The 20,198-nt window shown below is 43.3% G+C and overlaps 1 protein-coding gene across 1 annotated transcript in view; it reads left to right on the forward strand.

Annotated features, from left to right (window-relative positions):
• BANK1 (B cell scaffold protein with ankyrin repeats 1) overlaps positions 1-19,821 on the forward strand; it is a 186,866-nt gene extending 167,045 nt beyond the window's left edge. The window contains exons 11-17 of the mRNA XM_035114023.2: positions 6,319-6,387; positions 11,267-11,445; positions 13,753-13,816; positions 15,254-15,283; positions 16,136-16,206; positions 17,293-17,344; positions 19,376-19,821. Coding sequence (XP_034969914.1) covers positions 6,319-6,387; positions 11,267-11,445; positions 13,753-13,816; positions 15,254-15,283; positions 16,136-16,206; positions 17,293-17,304 — 425 coding nt within the window. The 3' untranslated portion in view covers positions 17,305-17,344; positions 19,376-19,821. The remainder of the gene's footprint in view (positions 1-6,318; positions 6,388-11,266; positions 11,446-13,752; positions 13,817-15,253; positions 15,284-16,135; positions 16,207-17,292; positions 17,345-19,375) is intronic.
• The last annotated feature ends 377 nt before the right edge of the window (positions 19,822-20,198 follow it).

Genomic DNA, 20,198 nt, shown 5'->3' on the forward strand with positions numbered 1-20,198 from the left:
CAATGGCTTCCAGTTACAAGAGATGAGATTCTGACTAAACATCTTGAGAACTTTCTGACAGTAAGAGCTGTTTGACAGTGCAACAAACTCCTTTGGAAGGTGGTGGACTCATTGGAGGTTTTTAAGCAGAGAGGTCTTACAAATAGCGGAGGAGAGGAGGCAAGCAAAATGCAAGGGAGATAGGGAAAGATACAGGAAACTGAATGCAGATTTCAAAAAAACAGCAAGGAGAGACAAGAGGGTCTTCTTAAATGAGCAATGCAAAGAAATAGAGGAAAACAATAGAATGGGGAAAACCAGAGATCTGTTCAAGAAAATTGGAGATATGAAAGGAACATTTTGTACAAAGATTACCATAATCAAGGACAAAAGTGGTAAGGACCTAACAGAAGCAGAAGACATCAAGAAGAGGTGGCAGGAATACACAGAGGAATTATACCAGAAAGATATGGAGGTTTCGTACACCCCAGGTAGTGTGGTTGCTGACCTTGAGCCAGACATCTTGGAGAGTGAAGTCAAATGGGCCTTAGAAAGCACTGCTAATAACAAGGCCAGTGGAAGTGATGATATTCCAGCTGAACTATTTAAAATTTTAAAAGATGATGCTGTTAAGGTGCTACACCCAATATGCCAGCAAGTTTGGAAAACTCAGCAATGGCCAGAGGATTGGAGAAGATCAGTCTACATCCCAATTCCAAAGAAGGGCAGTGCCAAAGAATGCTCCAACTACCGCACAATTGCGCTCATTTCACACACTAGCAAGGTTATGCTTAAAATTCTACAAGGCAGGCTTAGGCAGTATGTGGACCAAGAACTCCCAGAAGTGCAAGCTGGATTTCGAAAGGGCAGAGGAACCAGAGACCAAATAGCAAACATGCGCTGGATTATGGAGAAAGCTAGAGAGTTCCAGAAAAACGTCTACTTCTGCTTCATTGACTATGCAAAAGCCTTTGACTGTGTCAACCACAGCAAACTTTGGCAAGTTCTTAAAGAAATGGGAGTGCCTGATCACCTCATCTGTCTCCTGAGAAATCTCTATGTGGGACAAGAAGCTACAGTTAGAACTGGATATGGAACAACTGATTGGTTCAAAATTGGGAAAGGAGTACGACAAGGTTGTATATTGTCTCCCTGCTTATTTAACTTATATGCAGAATTCATCATGCGAAAGGCTGGACTAGATGAATCCCAAGCCGGAATTAAGATTGCCAGAAGAAATATCAACAACCTCAGATATGCAGATGACACAACCTTGATGGCAGAAAGCGAGGAGGAATTAAAGAACCTTTTAATGAGGGTGAAAGAGGAGAGCGCAAAATATGGTCTGAAGCTCAACATCAAAAAAACCAAGATCATGGCCACTGGTCCCATCACCTCCTGGCAAATAGAAGGGGAAGAAATGGAGGCAGTGAGAGATTTTACTTTCTTGGGCTCCTTGATCACTGCAGATGGTGAAAGCAGTCACGAAATTAAAAGACGCCTGCTTCTTGGGAGAAAAGCAATGACAAACCTAGACAGCATCTTAAAAAGCAGAGACATCACCTTGCCGACAAAGGTCCGTATAGTTAAAGCTATGTTTTTCCCAGTAGTGATGTATGGAAGTGAGAGCTGGACCATAAAGAAGGCTGATCGCCGAAGAATTGATGCTTTTGAATTATGGTGCTGGAGGAGACTCTTGAGAGTCCCATGGACTGCAAGAAGATCAAACCTATCCATTTTTAAGGAAATCAGCCCTGAGTGCTCCCTGGAAGGACAGATCGTGAAGCTGAGGCTCCAATACTTTGGCCACCTCATGAGAAGAGAATAATCCTTGGAAAAGACCCTGATGTTGGGAAAGATTGAGGGCACTAGGAGAAGGGGACGACAGAGGACAAGATGGTTGGACAGTGTTCTCAAAGCTACGAACATGAGTTTGACCAAACTGCGGGAGGCAGTGCAAGACAGGAGTGCCTGGCGTGCTATGGTCCATGGGGTCACGAAGAGTCGGACACGACTAAACAACAAAAAGCAGAGATTGGATGGTCATCTGTCATGGATGCTTTCACTGAGATTCCTGCTTGGACCAGATGACCAGGTGCAATAGTAATAATAATAATAATATGTTTGTTTGTTTGTACCCCGGCCATCTGGCTGGGTTTCTTCCAGCTGTACAATTCTATGATTCTGTGGTTCATCTAGTCAAAGCCCCTTCTCAATAAAGAATGTACAGCCCAAGATAAAACCACACACCCCTAACAGATAGTCATCCATCCACTGCTTAAGTATCTCCAGTGGATGAAAGATCCTCAGCTCCTAGGCAGTATGTTGCACTGCCAAACAGCTTCACTGCAATTTCCACCCATAGGTCCTCTGTGGAGCAAGAGCAGGGTCCGCTTGCCCATGAGACAGGGTGAAGCAGCCACCTTGGGCAGCGGAAGCTCAAGAGGTGGCACTCCTGTGGGCACCTCGCTCATCCCGCCACTTCAGCCCCTGGTGAAGTCTCAGCAGCTTCTGGCAAGATCTTGCTGAAATCTCACAAGAACTCATTGAATTCTTGCAAAAATCTCACAGAGAGAAAACAAGTCTGCTTCATCTTCTATGGGGCAATCCAGCCATGCCTTCCCTTAATCATCTCTTCTCCAGGTGAAACATACCCAGCTCTTTCACCTATTCCACATAGGACTTAAGTTTCCAGACCTTCAATATCCATCCACTGGATGTGCCAAATGGTTTGTCAATGCCAAAATCGGGTGCCTTGGCTTGTTAAGTGTTGTGAGAAATGTCAACATGTTTCTTCACTGTTTTCTCCTCAGATCATAGCATGCCCGTGTGCCTGCTGTGTTGCAGTTTAGTTACATTTTTTCCTAATTCCGTCCAAAAAAAGTGAATAATTTATTTTCTCTTACCTCGCCCACTCAGAGTGTTTGTTGCCAGCTGAAAATGATTTTCAGCAAGACGCTGAATGTAAAGTGGTTCTAGCAATTTGACTTTGAACAGCTGGAGAAGTAATTCCATTTATTTCATTGCTGTGGCATTGCAAAACTCAGCAGAAATACCCTGGCCTATCCGTTAAAGTACTTCCTAATCAGGGACATTGTTGAATGTATCCCTGTCCTGGACCCAATTTATTTTCTCTTTGGGTAATTTGTTAGAGGACACACACTTCATTCTCCTGCCCTTGGCCATTAACATTTGGTCTGCCCATGACTTAACATCCATTGGGTAGGGTAGAATTCTCTTCAAACCCTGACGCCTTTGCTGCCAGCAGTTGACACTAGACTGGAGTGAAACTTGATGGCATTGCAGGAGCGGCCATGTTGGTGGGGTGGCACTGTGGAGCCTGTCACCTGGCAGTAGTGGCTGTGCCACATACTGGGTTGATGCAGGCAGCACAGCAATATGGTCCGGGCAATTCGGACACATCGGTGGAGTAGGGCCGTCTTAAGCATATCTGGCACCGTGGTGCGAAGATCCCTCTGGCGCCCCCCACCCTGCCCCGTTTTGCGGTGTGGCTGTCTGGCGCCCCCCTGGCAGCCTGGCGCCCTGCGCCACCCAGCCTTGCTGTAGGTGCGGCCCTGCAGTGGAGACAGCCTGGCACTCCCATTGGTTCACCTTAACCTCATTGCTGCCCTGCCCTGCCCTGCCCTTTGAGCATAAGCAAAATTTCTCGCCAAAATTGCAGCACACTTCTCCAACCAAACAACAAATAGAAAAATGTGTATATTAGGGTAGAGCAGGCACCGGCAAGGTTATCTGGCTATGGGCTGGATCATTCCCATGGACGTTGTCCATGGGCCGGACGGGCACAGCGCGATGCCGGAAATTGTGTCTGTGCATGTCCGCAGCGCAGTAAATCGCTTCTGCAGCTGCTCAGACCCCAGAAATCGCACCTGCACAGAAGCGCTTTTCGGCGTCTGGGCATGCGCAGACACGATTTCCGGCGTCGACACAGGCACCATTTCTGGCACCGCTCAGCAAGTCCCCGCGTCGCACTACGCTGGTGTAGCGCAGCACGGGGGGGACTCGCCAAGCAGGCCGCTCGGTTCACGGGCGGCCCGTGGGCTGGATAAACGGCCTTTGTGGGCCGCATCCGGCCCATGGGCCAGAGGTTGCCGGCCTCTGGGGTAGAGCATGGGTAGGCAAACTAAGGCCCGGCGGCCGGATTCAGCCCAATTGCCTTCTAAATCCAGCTCGTGGACGGTCCGGGAATCTGTGTGTTTTTACGTGAGTAGAATGTGCCCTTTTATTTAAAATCCATCTCTGGGTTATTTGTGGGGCATAGGAATGTGTTCTTTTTTTCCAAAATATAGTCTGGCCCCCCACAAGGTCTGAGGGACAATGGACCAGCCCCCTGCTGAAAAGGTTTGCTGACCCCTGTGGTAGAGTATGCATACAAGTGTATATACAGTACTGATGAAAATAACATACAATATGCATTATAGGAGGTGGGAATGCTTGTGTAAGCAACTCCCACGGCCAGTTGCCAGGAACGTACAAGACAAGTTCTTACCATCTGCTTTTTATTCAATATTTTCAGAGAGAGGCTTGGAGCACAGCCCCTTGGGATAGTGGTCTTGTCCTGAGTGACTCTCCGCCCCCCTTTTCTCCCATTTCCTCATTCCTCATTGTCATCATCTCCCCTACAGGTACCTCTGAGGGCCCTCTGCTTCTGAGATCTTTGCTAGCCTACTTTCAAGGCTTGCCATGTTCTGGGAGAGGGGAGTTCTGGAATGCTTTCTAAAGACACTGTGTCCGCCAGCTGTCACCCTCCTGGTGCTTCCTCTTCTTCCTCTCCCATTATTTCCCAGCGGTCTCTACCATTCCTCTTCTGCCCAGTCCCTGACAACTTGCAAAGATTTGCATGTTCGTTTTTATTTATTGTTTATTAGCACAATTCTAGCTCACTTGTCCTCCAAAGAGCTCAAGAAGTGTCTACAATTCCTGCTCTTCACATTTTATCCTCACAACAGCCCTATGAGGTTGTTTAGGCTGAGAGAGACAGTGACTGGATCAAGGTCACCCAGAGACCTGAGTGGGAATTTGAGCCCAGGTCTTAGTCCAGCACTCTAACCATTAAACCACTGCATACAAAAATGTGTGTCTCAAGGGAAACATTCCTGCTAGAATGCTGATGGATTATCATGAGGATATATATATATATATATATATATATATATATATATATATATATATATATATATATAATTCACATCCTGGTGAGAAAATGTGGAGAACTGAACTTAAGATTTGAGAAATGAGAAACTGAGAGAGGTCAACCGATTGACAGATATGTCCTCTCTATTTGGTGACACAATCAAGCTTCCTACCATGTATGGCCAAGTGTGGTCTGGGGCAGTGGAGAGCTGGACCAAGGGGGGAGGGCAAGGCTGCAGGGAGGTGCTTCAGTTTGAAGAGAATGGTGTGCAAATTTTGTTATGGACAATGGAACTTCAAGAAAAAGGCAATTTAAGCTGCTGTGGGGGGGGGGGAAATATATTGGAACACTCCAAATCATTTGCACAGAAAATAGTAGATCTATCTGAAAGGCAACACAGAGAGATCTCCATTACAATCTGCAAGGGGGAAGGCTTATAGGGAACAGCCTCCACTAATCCAATTGAGTTCCTCTCAGAGCAGTAGTCTAGCAGCAGATCAGATTACAGGAGGCAGGAAGCAGAGAGTGAGGGACAGGGCTCAGGCAGAGTCAAAGAGCCTCCACATCGAGCTCAGAGGGAGGAAGAGGGGCCGGAAAGGCAGGGAAGGCAGTCAGAAGGGCGGCCCTTTCCCCCAACGCCTGAATTGAGGTGAACGGCACCCCATAGGGAGGCGCTTTGGCATCCCCAAACTGTTATGTTGGGTGCGAAACAGAAAGAAGCCATTGCGAGGTTCTGACTCAGACTAAGCAGACATGTTCTCCATAGACTTTGCGCTGTACATAGAATGCACCATAATAAACACTTTAAGACAAGCAGGCGTGGAGCGTCTTTACTCAAGAGTAGCTGCAAAAACCCCTGACACAATGCATCACAATGTGTGATTATGAGATTATTGTATAATCTAAGACGCTTGTATAATCTTAGTAGGGGCGTGACTTTGAGGGGGTGTGGCTGTAAGGAGGCATGGCTGTGAGCATCATGAAGGGATACTGCACTTCTGAATTTGCCTCTACCCTGAAGTATTCCAAAATAATGCCCATCAACACTGTGAGAACTCATGCTATTTCCTTATAATCTGTTTTCAAGGTCCTTGGATGCTCTTGCAAGGCACTGGAGTTCTAAAAAGTAATCACCATACTGATTCTGCTGCCATCTTTCATTTCCTAATTTCCTTTTTGCGTAGTTTTTCAGCAAAAGGCAACCAGAACTCATGCTGGTAATGAGAAGTTGCTGTGTGCTGCCAGAAAACCAGGTATGATAATTTTGTTGATTTATATATACATATATATATATATATATATGGTCCAGACAGGCTGCTCATGGCAGTATAATAACCCAATGCAACAATCTGCAAAAACTCACGTTTGCTGGTTCCCTGACACAACTTGTGGCAGGGTAAGTTTACATTGTCAGTCTAGGACTGGATGTTAAATGCATCTATTCTTCTACAGTCCTTTCTTATTTCTCACTGTTCTTTGCCAGGCTGCACTGCCAATGGGAGCAATCACAGGGCAAATGTGACAGTTACAGAGCTAGACTGAGACTTAGGGCACAATCTAACCAGCCGGCAGGGATTTCTGGAGAGACAGGACCAATGCCATAGCCCCAGCCCAGCCCCTCAGAGCAGCAGCAGTGGAAGGGAAGGGAAGGATAACTGGTACAGAGATCAGGTCCAGATCAGGTGTGACACCATCATCTGGTGCAGGATCCAGCAGATCCCAGACTGGCTCAGTCCCGCCGCCTCCTTTTCCTTGGAGCCCATTTCAGGGCTTGTTTTAGTGCTCCCCACCAGAAATAACACTGTTGGAAAGAAAGCTATGCTTGATCCACTACTTTTCTACTTGCAAGGCATTAGAAAAGGGAGCCTCCCCACTTCCAGCGGTATAGTTCTCATCAGGAGCTGTGCTGTGCAACTCTACTGACCTCCGAGCTCAGGTCTTAAGTTCTAACCCAGAGAATCAGAAGTTTCCAAGCAGATGCAGTTTAGTTTTTGTAACTTCCTTTACTGGGACATGACAACAATTTAAGAATACAGAGCTATGCACAATTAGCAAGGGAAAAGCTCCAGTTCAGACCACTGGGACTTTCTTTTGAGCAAATATGTAGAGTTGTGCCCTGTTTAGGGCACCACTGTGTTCAAAGCCATTTAATCGATGAAAAGAGAATTCCTGACTGTTTGTTCCATTTTTATGAGCAGTGAGTTTACTTCAACCTTCAAGCAGCATTATAACATTTTCCTAGGAGATGATTAAATATCGGTATTATTGACGCTGCTGGTGCACCGATGTCCAAGGTTACTGCTCTACAAGTTCAAATAATTTCTAAGCATCAATCACCTGCTGAAATAAATGCATTTTTAATAGGCTGGCCAGATTCTCCATGCTACCATGCTACATGTAGCCCACCAGGTACAATAAAAACTGCAAATCAGAATGTTGATGTTTTAAAGCTTTTCATTGGTACAAGACAATAAAATGAGGATCAATATATTGTTGGCTGAAGGACAGAAAATTAGTCAGAGCTCATCACCACCAGCTTACTACTACAGGGTTCCTATCTAATCATTAATTGGCTATCATAGTATTAATTGAACCAGCACGTCTGACGTGTTTTGAGATCACTTCCATGGGGACTTTTGGCACATCAGCCATCAGTTGCCAGACAACACAACCCCATATATGTTTCCTCCAAAGTAAGTTCCACTGTGTGCAATGCAGCTTACTCCTTGGTAAGCGTGCATATGATTGCAAACTGAATGCCTGATCTTCATCCATGTGGAATACAGTGAAGGACAGGCAACTGTAATGCAAGTGAGCTTCCTGGCCAACCTATTTTACCTTCCCAGCACGGACTCCAGTGGATGTCAAGCTGCTTTAAGCTGCATATGTGGAAATCTCCGTAGTGATTGTGAGGACTGATTAGAATTCTGAATCGATGCACTCTTCACCTGCAATCCACACACCCACTATTCTTATGCCAATTGCTGCTGGTCAAGACAATGAAGGACACTTGGCCTGTTGCATCCCCTGGTTTGATGCTATGTATACTGCTTGAAATAATGTCAGGAAGGGACATCAGTGTCATTGAAACAATGTCCAGAGCAGGGACAGCTCCACTTCAGATGCTCCTGATTGTGTCTCAGAAGATAATCCCATCAGTTCCTCTCTCAAAATGAAATAAAAATAGGAATGCTTTTGGAATATAGCTCAGCCGGATTCTGCCTCCCAATCCCTGCCCCCAGTATCTGAATTGTTCTTTGCTTGAAATGTTGCTTGACTGGAACAAAAAAATGACGGAAACCCAGATTCCCAGAAGTGTATATCCAGAATGTCAAAATAAGTGAAATAGACATTAACTGCGTGTTCAAAAAAGCAACACAAATAAAACTCATAACTGCAGCCCAGCAAAAAGAAGGGTACAGGATCAAATAATATCTCAAGTACACAATGTTTAAACTGAGCATGACTGTGAGGGAGCTATAGCTTACCCCTTCCATTCTTCCAGTGTAGAATGGCCCTTGGAAGCAGCTACATCCTTCCCCGAATCTTTTTAAAAATTCATTCTACAAGTAAGTAAGTAAGTAAGTAAGTAAGTAAGTAAGTGCTCATCTTTTAGTGGGGTGGATAGGACTTGATCTTCTTATTACATTATTGGTAATCTCAGGTGTTATGTACTGCACATTGTCTTAAATTTTCTGGTTTTAATCATTTTTAACTATTGCAATTGATCTTGTTAAGTTGCTTTGAGACTTTTTTTTAGAAAAAGTGACTAACTAAATAATAAAAACAATCACAATGGAAAGGGAAGGGGAAAAGAGCAGGTAAAAGTTGTGAGCATGTAAAGTTGTTGGCATATACTATTTAAAAACAGCAAAAAAACCCAACATATTCTAATTGCTGTTGACAAAAAGTCCCCAACTTTATACTGCTTTAGGTGGTAGGTGAAGACCTTCAACTAATTTTCTTCCTTCCCTGGATTGGTTACATGTTTATTTGATGGCTGCTTTAGAATTGTCCGCAATTTTAGGTTGCTATTTTCACAATGCATTTCTTCATATTCGTAAGCTGACCCCATTTCACCTTTTGCTCCATGCACGCCTGAGAATTATTGCAGCATCTTAGGCACTGATATAGCAAAAATGATAGGATCATATATTTCTAATTGTACCTGACTATGTTGAGCCAAAATTTATCAGAAGACAATGTTTGTGAGGCAATTTCTGCGATTTTCTTTTTCTCATCTCCTTTTAAAAGGATGAGGGACATGGGTGGCACTGTGGTCTAAACCACTGAGCCTAGGGCTTGCCAATCAGAAAGTCGGCAGTTCGAATCCCCGCGACGGAGTGAGCTCCCGTTTCTCGGTCCCAGCTCCTGCCAACCTAGCAGTTCAAAAGCACGTCAAAGTGCAAATAGCTAAATAGGTACCGCTCCGGTGGGAAGGTAAATGGCGGTTCCATGCGCTGCTCTGGTTTCACCAGAAGCGGCTTAGTCATGCTGGCCACATGACCTGGAAAAACTGTCTGAGGACAAACACCGGCTTCCTCGGCCTGTAAAGCAAAATGAGCACCGCAACCCCAGAGTCATCCGCGACTGGACTTAACTGTCAGGGGTCCTTTACCTTTTAAAAGGACACTTTGCAGAATGTTCTCCAAATATTACCCACCATTTTAAATGGTGGCTACTAAGCCCCCGCACCAGTTGCTGCTGTGTTGGAGAGAAAAATGTGGCGGGGGGGGGGGGGGAGAGAGGTATGCTACTGCCACTGCTGATAATGCATCCTCCCAAGAAACTGTTGGAGAATTTCTCTTCCACATAAGAACAAAAGAGCCTGCTGGATCAGGTCAATGGCCAAATTAGACCAGCAACTTGAGTGCAAAGCATCCCACACTTGTGATTCTCAGAAAACGGAATTCTGAAGCCTACCACCTTTGACAGTTTAGGGAGAAGCTAGCCATTGTGGCTAGTTCAACTCTGTTGTCCACCCTAGAGAAATTAGGTGAAACAGGCCCTCTGATTTTTCTCCCCACAAATGAGGCAGAGAATTTTGAGAGCCTAATGGTGTACAGCTCTAGTATAGCGATAATTCAGCATGACACAGCATTTGTCTTCAGGAAAGTGTGGTGTGCGCTTTGGTTGCTGTGAAAAGCTATCTTGGTGGTGCTACATTTCCTGTCCTTGCTTATGAGCCAAAGTGCTTAGCCTTAATGTAATGTGTCAGTGATTCCCTTCTTGAGTTTCATAATTAGTTAATGGTACAGTGCCGTCTCACAAAGGGAACTCCAATGACAACTAAACTCAACAGAGAGTGAATTAATCAGGCAAATGGCCATGAATGTGAATGCTTTGTGTACCAGGATGAACCCCCAATCACAGCTAGATATTGGAATCCCTGGCAACATTCATCTCATTTATCAACATAGAATTTAATCCTGGATCTTAAAAGTTATTGATATTCCAGCTGGGATCCAGATTCAAATCTGATAGACCTAGCAGGTAAGGGAGAAACAAGGTCCTGGAGAAAGGTCTACCTGTTACTTATCTCTTGGTATAGGGATGGGAGATATGCAGTCATCCAAATTTTGTATGTCAACAACTCCCATTCCTTACCATTGACTATGCTGGTGCTAATGGGAGCTGGAGTCCACCATCATCTAGAAAATGACAGGCTCCCTATCACTGTCTTAATGGGAGTTGTGGCAAAGCTCTGATAATACATATAAAGGCTGACCAAGGAAAATAAGCTTAATGTTCTGGTGTCTCTAAGAAGTCAGGGTGAAGCAACATCTTCCCCCCATCATTTAGACCTTTACCGTTTGGGTTTATGTATTTATTTCCTTTATATCTTGCCTTTCTTCCATGGGGCTAGATGTGGCCCACCTCTTTTATTTGCATCCTCCCCATGTGGCTGAAATATAGTGAAATTAGCCCAGGCAACTAACCTGTGTCTCCCCATCCCTAGCTTGATATGCTAACCATTGTATCATTTTACCACTACACCACACTGAAAAGGTATCTAGTAATTGCACCTAGGCTGTCCATTTTCTCTGCTTCAGAAATCTAGATTTCTATCATATATGCCGCTCAAAATGTGTTTTTGCTTCCATCCTGTATGTTTGCATTTGCTCCTTGAAGATAGAGCTCAAGGTGACAGGACCACATACAGTACCGTCAAGCCAGGCATCCCATTGAGACAAGAAGAGCTCATCCTATTGCAAGAGCAGGTGAAGAAGGGGATACTTTCTGTGGATGAAGCTCTGGAGAAATTTAAAGAATGGCAAAATCACAGAAGTGGATTAGAAGCGACCCAGCAGGTAGAAGCCTCGTGTATTTTGTGTGGGGCTTACAAGCTAGCTGCTATGTTCAACAAGATATCTCTGCTGTTTTAGTGGGTTTCAAATTTTTCTTCTCCTGTGTTGTGTGTTTTAAAACCTGAGTTGGACGTACCAGTTTTAGACACATAGGGAGCTTCCTTGTGCCAAGTCAGTTGCTTTGTCCATGAGGTCCAGTATTATCTTCTCTGACTGTCAGCATCCCTCCAGGATCTCAGGCAATGTCAGAGACCAGACAGAGGAGTGCTTCTCTGATGAGGTATGGTGGGAGCCTCCCCCCTCTCCCTGACCAGGATCCTGAAGCTGCCCCAGAAGCAGCGGAGCAGCATAGACTTGGAGCAGTGGTTTGCAGAGGAACATAATTTGGAAGACAAAAGCTGGGCAGAGTTGAGTGGGGAACAGCTAGGAGAAGAAGAACTGAGAAAAAGAGAGTTAACAGACTCTGGTTCGCTGGAAAGTGTCCAGCCACTCAGTCCAAGGTCAAAAAGATTAGATAAGGTAGCTACACAGAAGGCACAGTGGTTGCGAGATGAGGTTGCAAGATGAGGAAGTGACGAGGGTGACTTGGGGGGAAGTAGGTTGAAACCTTAATTGGAAGCACCTTTACTTCGAAAATGGGTTCTTTGTTCTTTCACTATGGTCATTAAAATCTCTTAAAATGGTAAGAGACTCTTATCGCTTTGTTCTGCTTATCCGTGGCCAAAGGGAGGGAGGAAGCCGCTTGCCCGAAACCTGACAGGCAGAGACCTTTCCATCCCTTGCCACCTGATCTTTTAAACTGGAGATGCCATGAACTGAACCTGGGATAATCTGCAGGCAAAGCAGGCAATTCTGCCACTGAGCTGCCCCACTCTTGTGAATAGTTCTACGTATAGCCAGGATTCAAATCAAATCTTGGGACTCTTGTGAAATGCATGCATTTTTAATGACCACATCCACATGTGTTTCTCATAGTTAGGGGTGGAGGAGAAATTTGATTCAGTTCACATTCAAAGGCAAATCTAGCTAAGTCACACTTTTCAAACAGTGTGCAGGCAGAAATTCAACCATCCTTTAAATTTTGCGGTTATCCAAATTTTGCAGTGTCGTTCTGCAACCCAGTAATGTGTACAAAAATGCATGTGCCATGTAAAGGGTTGCATAAAATGCATACATTGGAGCAAATATCCTACAAAACGCATGACGCTATGGAAAATTGCTTGCAAAAGTGTGTATATTAGGAGAATATTTTGGGGCTAATTTTCAGAGTGAGCATACCAGTGATGGTAATGCCAAACAGGAAGTGACAGGGGGAAATCCCTCAAATAAGTCTCCATGGTTTACAGTGTCCTTGACTGAATGTTATGGGAAAGTTGGTTTAAGGAACAAACATATTTTCACTAAAGCTAGGCCCTTAAAAGATGAAAGGGAGGAGAGGGACAAGAGTACATGGGCACAGGGCTCATTCCCTATCTGTTAAAGCATAGTTTATTAGACCAAAAGTGCAACATCTGGATTGGATTTATATGTGGGATTCTGCAATGTTCTTGATGAGTGTGGGTGTGGGTTTGGCCACAATTGCTGCACCACCTACATTGAATCTCTTAGTTTATTTGTAATATATGTAATATTGCAGAAGTTTCTTTCTGGAGTCCACCTCACCATTTGCATTTGAGTGTTCATAGAGATTAGCTAGCTTTAAAGAGCTCTGAAAACATTGAGCCTTCACATAGTTGCAATTCATTTTCCATCATTGTCCAAACAGACAAACTATGGTTAATGTTAACTCTGGTTTGAAACAAGACAAATTCAAGCCATGGTTTAGCATGACATCCAAACCATTATGGGAAGACTTGACTTGTCCTTCTCTAAGGCAACCGGAGTGATTGGGCAGCAAAACTAAAGTTGACAGAACAAAGCTGAACAGGTTCTTCCTAATAGCTCATTGCTTCTTGGGTGGTTACAAATACTTCTTTCTTATTTTGGCCATGAGAGTCAAGGTAGCTGCCCATATGGATGGCAATTATTGCCTCTTGATGGAGTGGGTGGCAGCTGTGGAGATAGTGCATTTGTTCTTAGAGAAAACTTTCCAGAGATCTTTATATATCACAACTCTACCAAAATTCTCCTTTAAAACACACACAGAGAGATTCCCCCCCAATGTCTTTTAAAATGATTTCCTGTGCTAAGAAGCTTAAGTGTGCAGAATACTAAAAAGCCCAACTCCTCCAGCTACTCATTCATTATTTTTAACAATCAACTGCAGCTATTGATTTTTGTTGTTGTTTGTGTGTTTGTTTCTTACTTAAGGAAAAAATACGCCAGCTCAGAGACTCTATTATCAGGAAAAGACCGGAGGAGGAAAGCACGTATGGTAAATTACATTTAACTAGCATTTCAATAAGCTGCAGAAGGGAACTGTATATATATTTTTTTCAAGGCCTGAACCAAAGACTAGTGAAACCCATGGAAAGGCTTTGATAGGCTTCTCCATAGTTTTGTGACGATTTGTCAAATACGGAAACCTGCCTTCCCATAGAAGAACCCAAAATGATTCATAATAGTAATTATGAGCAGCTGTGCGGAATGCCAAAATTATAGGCAATGGAATCAAGAAACGTGTTTTGAACAGCAATTCAGTATTTTTGGACCAGGAAATCCTCTGTTTATACCAGGGATGCTCAAAGTTTGAATCAGGCCTTCCTAACAAGTTATAGAGAGTTGTCAGGGGCAGAACAATCCCTGCCCTGAACTCTTCCAGTTTGTGTCTTAGTTGCCACAACTCATCAACAAAAATTAAGCACTACAGAAAGGTTGGCAGAAGCACGGAGAGGGCTGGAGGGAAACTTTCTATGGTTGCTCCCAGAAAGGGGAAGGAATAGCAGCGATCACTTTAGAGGTGATTCACAGTACTCTGTACCCCTCCTCTTCTTTAGTCTGGGGTTGGTAAGAGACTGTGAATACACTCTGCATTTTTCAGCATGAAAAATAGTTTTTTTTTCCATGGGGAGGGCATTTGTATGCCTGTGGGACCTTTCTCTTACCTGGCCTGCCACTAGGTATGGGGGAGAGTTTAACTTTGTTTCCATTTCGAGGTGAACTTAACTACTTCACACTTTCTGAAAGATTATGAGAACCAAAACGCAGCCATCCTTTGAAAGCCACACTTCTCCGAATTTTGCACAAGCAATGTGTACAAAAACGCATATACTCGTGCAAAGCATGCATATAAGTGTACGTATTAGCGAACATAATGTACCAAAAAGGGGAAACTACTTTGCAAAAGTGTTCAAATTGGGGGGGGGGGATTGCATACAAAAAATGTACATATTAGAATTCACAGGAAAATGCTGGTAAATGTTCGTGAGGACTTTAAAAAAAACAGATTTTCAAACTGATGTAGAAGTGTGGAGAAGTTGATTTAAAATTAGGGAAAAGGAGAAAGTGAGAGAAACCAAAATGGATATATTGGCCCAATCCTGATACGCCAACTTCCAGTTTCAGTGCCGCACTAATGTAGATAAGACCACAGTGCTGGGATGGAGAGCCCTCCGAGTATCATTGGACACCAATTCCCATCATTCCCCATCCAGCAGGGTTAATGATCAAGGATGATAGGAGTTGAAGGATTGCAGGCTCCCCATCCCTGGAATATGAGGAAAAAATATGACATTCTGAGGTAGATCTATGCTCACAATTCAATGAATGCAGATCAAATAGCACTTGGGGAAGGACTGGACTAAAAAACAAAACAAAAAAACACATGACCAGTTGTGGTAACCACATTTTGGCTTATTTTTCTTCCTAACAGACAAAATCACCATTATTCACCATCCAGACGGTAAGTTCCAATACCTTTACCTCATAAATCATACCTACAGCCAGTCTACAAGGTGCCTCCTGAATAGGAATCTACTGAATAGGGTTTCTTTGGTTTAAAAAATAGAGGGAGTGCTGGTGCTCACTATTCTGGTGACTACTGTCACAAGAAAGCACTGGGTTTGTTGGTTGGTTTAGCGCTGATCCAAAGATTTTCCACCCACCTCCATTTTGACAAATTTGAGATGGGTAAAGTTTGATAACGCCGTGCCCCCCCGACCCTCAAAAAAGGACTGGTCAGTTTTAAGTGTGGTACATAACCTTAGTAAACTTCAGGATGTGGGGGCATACCAAGAAAGGTCATGGGACATCATCTTCCTTCCCTTTCTCTCATTCATTTACCCATCATTGCAAATTAATTGAGCTCTTCCCTCCAATAATGCACTCTTGGAATGATATGATGTCATTTGTTAATTAAAAATAAAAAGGGGAGGAGAACAGGCAGCAGGTCTGGGGTCTAATGTAAATGTCCCCGTGAAACACCCTCTAACAAAGCTGGTATCCAGGTGTCCCTTCCGTGCCAAAGAGTTCAACAACTAGGGTTCCACAACTAAGGTAGCCTTGGGGCTGTTCGTTTGACAGCAGAGGTGCTCAGAAAATGGCACCTTCAGGAGAACTCTTTCCATAGGAAAAGATATATGGGAGGAAGCCTCCCTTCAACTAGACAAGGCCCATATTATGTAAGGATTTAAACCTTGTGTGTGCTAGACTCTTACCTTAATTGGACTGCCTGCTGTAAGACAAATATATCAGTACCAAACAGCTCCAAACCAGCTTGAAGCTAAAAGTTGCAAGCCTTTTCTTATTTTGATAGTTCCCATGGCAAGACGAAAAGCAAGTCTTAGTGCTGAAGGCATTGTGTACACCCATCCATTTCCAAAGCAGGTATGTATCAAGATTTCCCAAAAATTGTGTGTTTTATTTCTGAAGTTAAATCTCAGAAGTGCTGATTCTGAAGCATATGTTTTTCCATATCGATCATTAAATGATATGTTAGAATGAATGTCCTACAGTCAATTAGGAGCTGCTGGAAATAAATGCCATCCTGATGTCAGACCTCAAAACATCATTCTGTGTCCCCACGTACCTTCTCTGAAACCATTTACAGTACTGTATACCTCCAATGGCCTCTTCCATATGAACATTTATTGCAGAATTTGTTGTTTAATCATCTTAGTTGTGACCCCATGAACCAGAGCATGCCTTGGAAAGTCTCACTTTCTTCTCAAAGCTTCTCCTTTTTTATGTCCATGGAGTTTCCTTGGCAAAATATTGGAGTGGATTGCCAGTTCCTTCTCCAGGTGGATCACATTTAGTCTAAACTCTCGGCTATGACCTGTCTGTCTTGGGTGGCCCTGCACGGCATAGCTCATAGCTTCTTGGAGTTATTCAAGCCCTTTTGCCACAACAAAGCAGTGACCTATGAAGGGGTATTGCAGAATGGCAACACTTAAATCCTATGATGTCATGAACAAAGCACTCCCCTCTTGTGCTTTCCTTGTCCAGGTCCCCACCCCACTTTTCTAAAGCAATTATATGTAATGTAATAGCATCATTATGGAGAAAGGAGGATAGGCAGCTTTCCACCCAGCAGCCATTTAGAGATGCTCAAGTAGTAGCAGTAAGCTTTATCCTCCTCCAAATTTTGCCCCTGCCCCCTGCCTCTGAAATTTGGCGGTGGGTTTTGTCCCCCAGCCTTTTTACCCACACCCCCATGCTCCCAAAATTGGAGAGGTGTGTTCCATGTTGCTTGCCCCTGCTAACTGCTTGGCAGCCCTGTTCTGGACCACTTCTGTAAGATTTTCAAAGGCAGACCCACATAGGAAACCCAACAGTAACAAGTCACTGGGGCATATGTAACCACTGCCAGATGCTTCTTTGGTTTTAAATTTTTATTTAAAAGTTTATGATGTCAATAGCTACCACTTCCAGATCCTTAACAGTGTTCATGAACAGCATGTGTTATTTCAGACTCTGCTTTGAAACCCACCAGGGAAAGAGCAGGCGTCTCCTGATAACAGAGGTAATGGCATATATACAACACACTTTGCAAACTGACATCGCTTAACTCCCTTTCATTAATAAACCAGCTTCTTTCCTTTATTTAACACTTGCTGGATATTTGAAATGTTTAAGGCAGGGGCAGGCAGAAGACCAGAGCGATTTTCAGTAGACTTCTTTTATTATTTTACTTTATATTTCAGACTTCTAAGCCACGTCACAGCAAGAAGTTATCAAGACAGGGTACAGTAAGATAAGCAAGACAGACAGACAAAATGAGAAAGAGAACACAGTTCTCTGGCTCCAAATTATTTAGCAACAAAAAGGTTCCCCTCCCCAAATTGGGTGCCTGAAACAAAGAAAAGCTAAGTTCTCCCTCTGCTGCTAGAGGCAGTAAGCCTGTGGATGCTATTTGCTGGGGGTGACAAGTGCTGTTATGGGGTGCTGTTGCAGGCAGTTCCTGCCTTGGGGCTTCCCATGGCATCTGATTGGCCACAGTGAGGACAGGAGGCTGGACTAGACAAACCATTGGACTAATCCAGCAGATGGGCTGTTCTTATTTTCTTACGTAAAGAATGCCCGGGGTAAACCCAGAGGTGGATTCTTGTGTGAAAAAGGAATGTGGGCTCAGTTCTGCTACTGAAAGGAAATTTACTTGGTGGTGGTATTAAGGTAATATAACTATCAGCATATGCTGTGAAACATATATGAGCCACAGGTAGGTAGCTGTGTTGGTCTGATGCAGTCAAAACAAAATTTAAAAAAATCCTTCCAGTAGCACCTTAGAGACCAACTAAGTTTGTCATAGGTATGAGCTTTCGTGTGCATGCACAGTTCTTCAGATACATGCACACAAAAGCTCACACCTATGACAAACTTAGTTGGTCTCTAAGGTGCTACTGGAAGGATTTTTTTTTTTTGTATATGAGCCAGTGCACTATAAGCTGATTCAATAAAGTAAAATAGGCTTCCGTATAAATTACTCGTTGATTCAGGGCCACTATAGTGTAAGTGTGGGTGTCGGTGTCTTTTTACACGGCTGCATTTTCAGCCCACCAATGGGTTAAACTGTATCGTCTTTCAATACAGTTGAATTTCAAAGGTTTGGAATTCTGAGAATGGCTGAAACATTAATTAACTATCTGATCAGTGCAGGATGCATTAGCTGTTATTTAAAAGCTGTGCCTTACATATCTTAGCTACCATTGTCTTCCCCTCCAGCAAAATTTGCCCATGGTCTTCTTAATGAGGATGACCTTCTTACTTGGGGCACCTCATTATTCCATTCTGCAGGAATTCTTCTTCCTTTTTAAAATAGCTTTCTCCTCCCTGCCACTGTACATTGCACCAAAGGGGTCTTGTTTTAAATTATTAGTCCTGCTACCTGCGTCTCATTTTCTAATTATTTCTTTTCTACATTCATTATTCCATCAGGTAAACATCCTGAGAGATATAAGTTATTAGATTTGACCGCACAGGGGAGAAAATATATGAGCACACTTAGGTAAATAGGTACCACTACAGCTAGAAGGTAAACGGTGTTTCCATGTGCTGCCCTGGTTCGCCAGAAGCGGCTTTGTCATGTTGGCCACATGACCTGGAACAGGCATCCCCAAACTTCGGCCCTCCAGATGTTTTGGACTACAATTCCCATGTTCTCCGACCACTGGTCCTGTTATCTAGGGATCATGAGAGTTGTAGGCCAAAACATCTGGAGGGCCGCAGTTTGGGGGTGCCTGACCTGGAAGCTGTACGCCAGCTCTCTCGGCCAATCATGGTCAGGGGTCCCTTTATTTTTACATATAATAAAGAATATAATGTGAATTTTGGGGTATTTTGTGAAATTTCACTTCTCATCAGCTTAAAGGAGCAGGAAAGGAATTAGAAATCCATGCAGACAAACTTGCCATTGAGGTTTTCAGCAAATTCTATTACTGAGTGGGGGTGGGGGCTAAGCATTGAAAGCTGGCCAAGAAGTCTTTTTTATTATTTTTATATGCTGGCCTGGTAACAGTTTGTCCAGTAATTGTATCTTTTTCACCATTCTCTTTAGAGCAGATTGTTGGACCCCTTGCAGCGAACATTCTGCATCACCAGGAGATGATCCTTGTTTCAGCAAACTCTGCTGTTATTGGACAATTGGACAATTTGAGCTCTTACAAACAACAAAAACCTTTGTCACCAATAAGTTCAGAGGTGGAACTTTTTTTTAATGGTTCTCTGCTTGTAATTGTCATAATGTCATATGACTGCCGCCAACCCATCATATCCCACCAGATCGTGGCATTAAATGACCTTACTGGCACCTGCCAAACCATTCTGATACAAAACACTGCAACATAGCTTCTGTTTCAAGCAAGAAGAATGAGAGACGCGTCAATTAAAATGAACAGGCCAGGGAATAAGGCACGAGAGCTTTGCCAATGGCAGCATTTTTTATACGTTTTCCAATTATTTCATGTGCATTTCATTTCTGTATGTGCCCTCATTGACAAAGAATAAGTATACATGAAACTGAATAAAAGATCAGTCCTGCTATTGACAAACTACTGTAATCAATCCTTTCCTTTCCCATCTTTACGGGGGTGAATACTGTTGTTTCTTTTTTTAAAAAAAGTATTAAAGGGTTTTTTTAACAAACAACAAAGACATACAAAAATACAAAACACAAAAAGAAAATACAAAATACAAAAAATACAAAAATACAAAAGCAAAAATTCTAACTTATAACCCTTATTTCTAATCTATTGACTTCCTCATTCCACCACCTGCGTTTCTTTACAGATCATCCTTAGTAAACTCTAAATCTTATATAAACTCTAATTATTACTTTAATATTACCTTATTTCTCTATCTTTTATATCTCATCCTTTTAC

Source organism: Zootoca vivipara, chromosome 9 (genome assembly GCF_963506605.1).
Source record: "Zootoca vivipara chromosome 9, rZooViv1.1, whole genome shotgun sequence".
NCBI classification, from domain to species: Eukaryota; Metazoa; Chordata; class Lepidosauria; order Squamata; family Lacertidae; genus Zootoca; species Zootoca vivipara.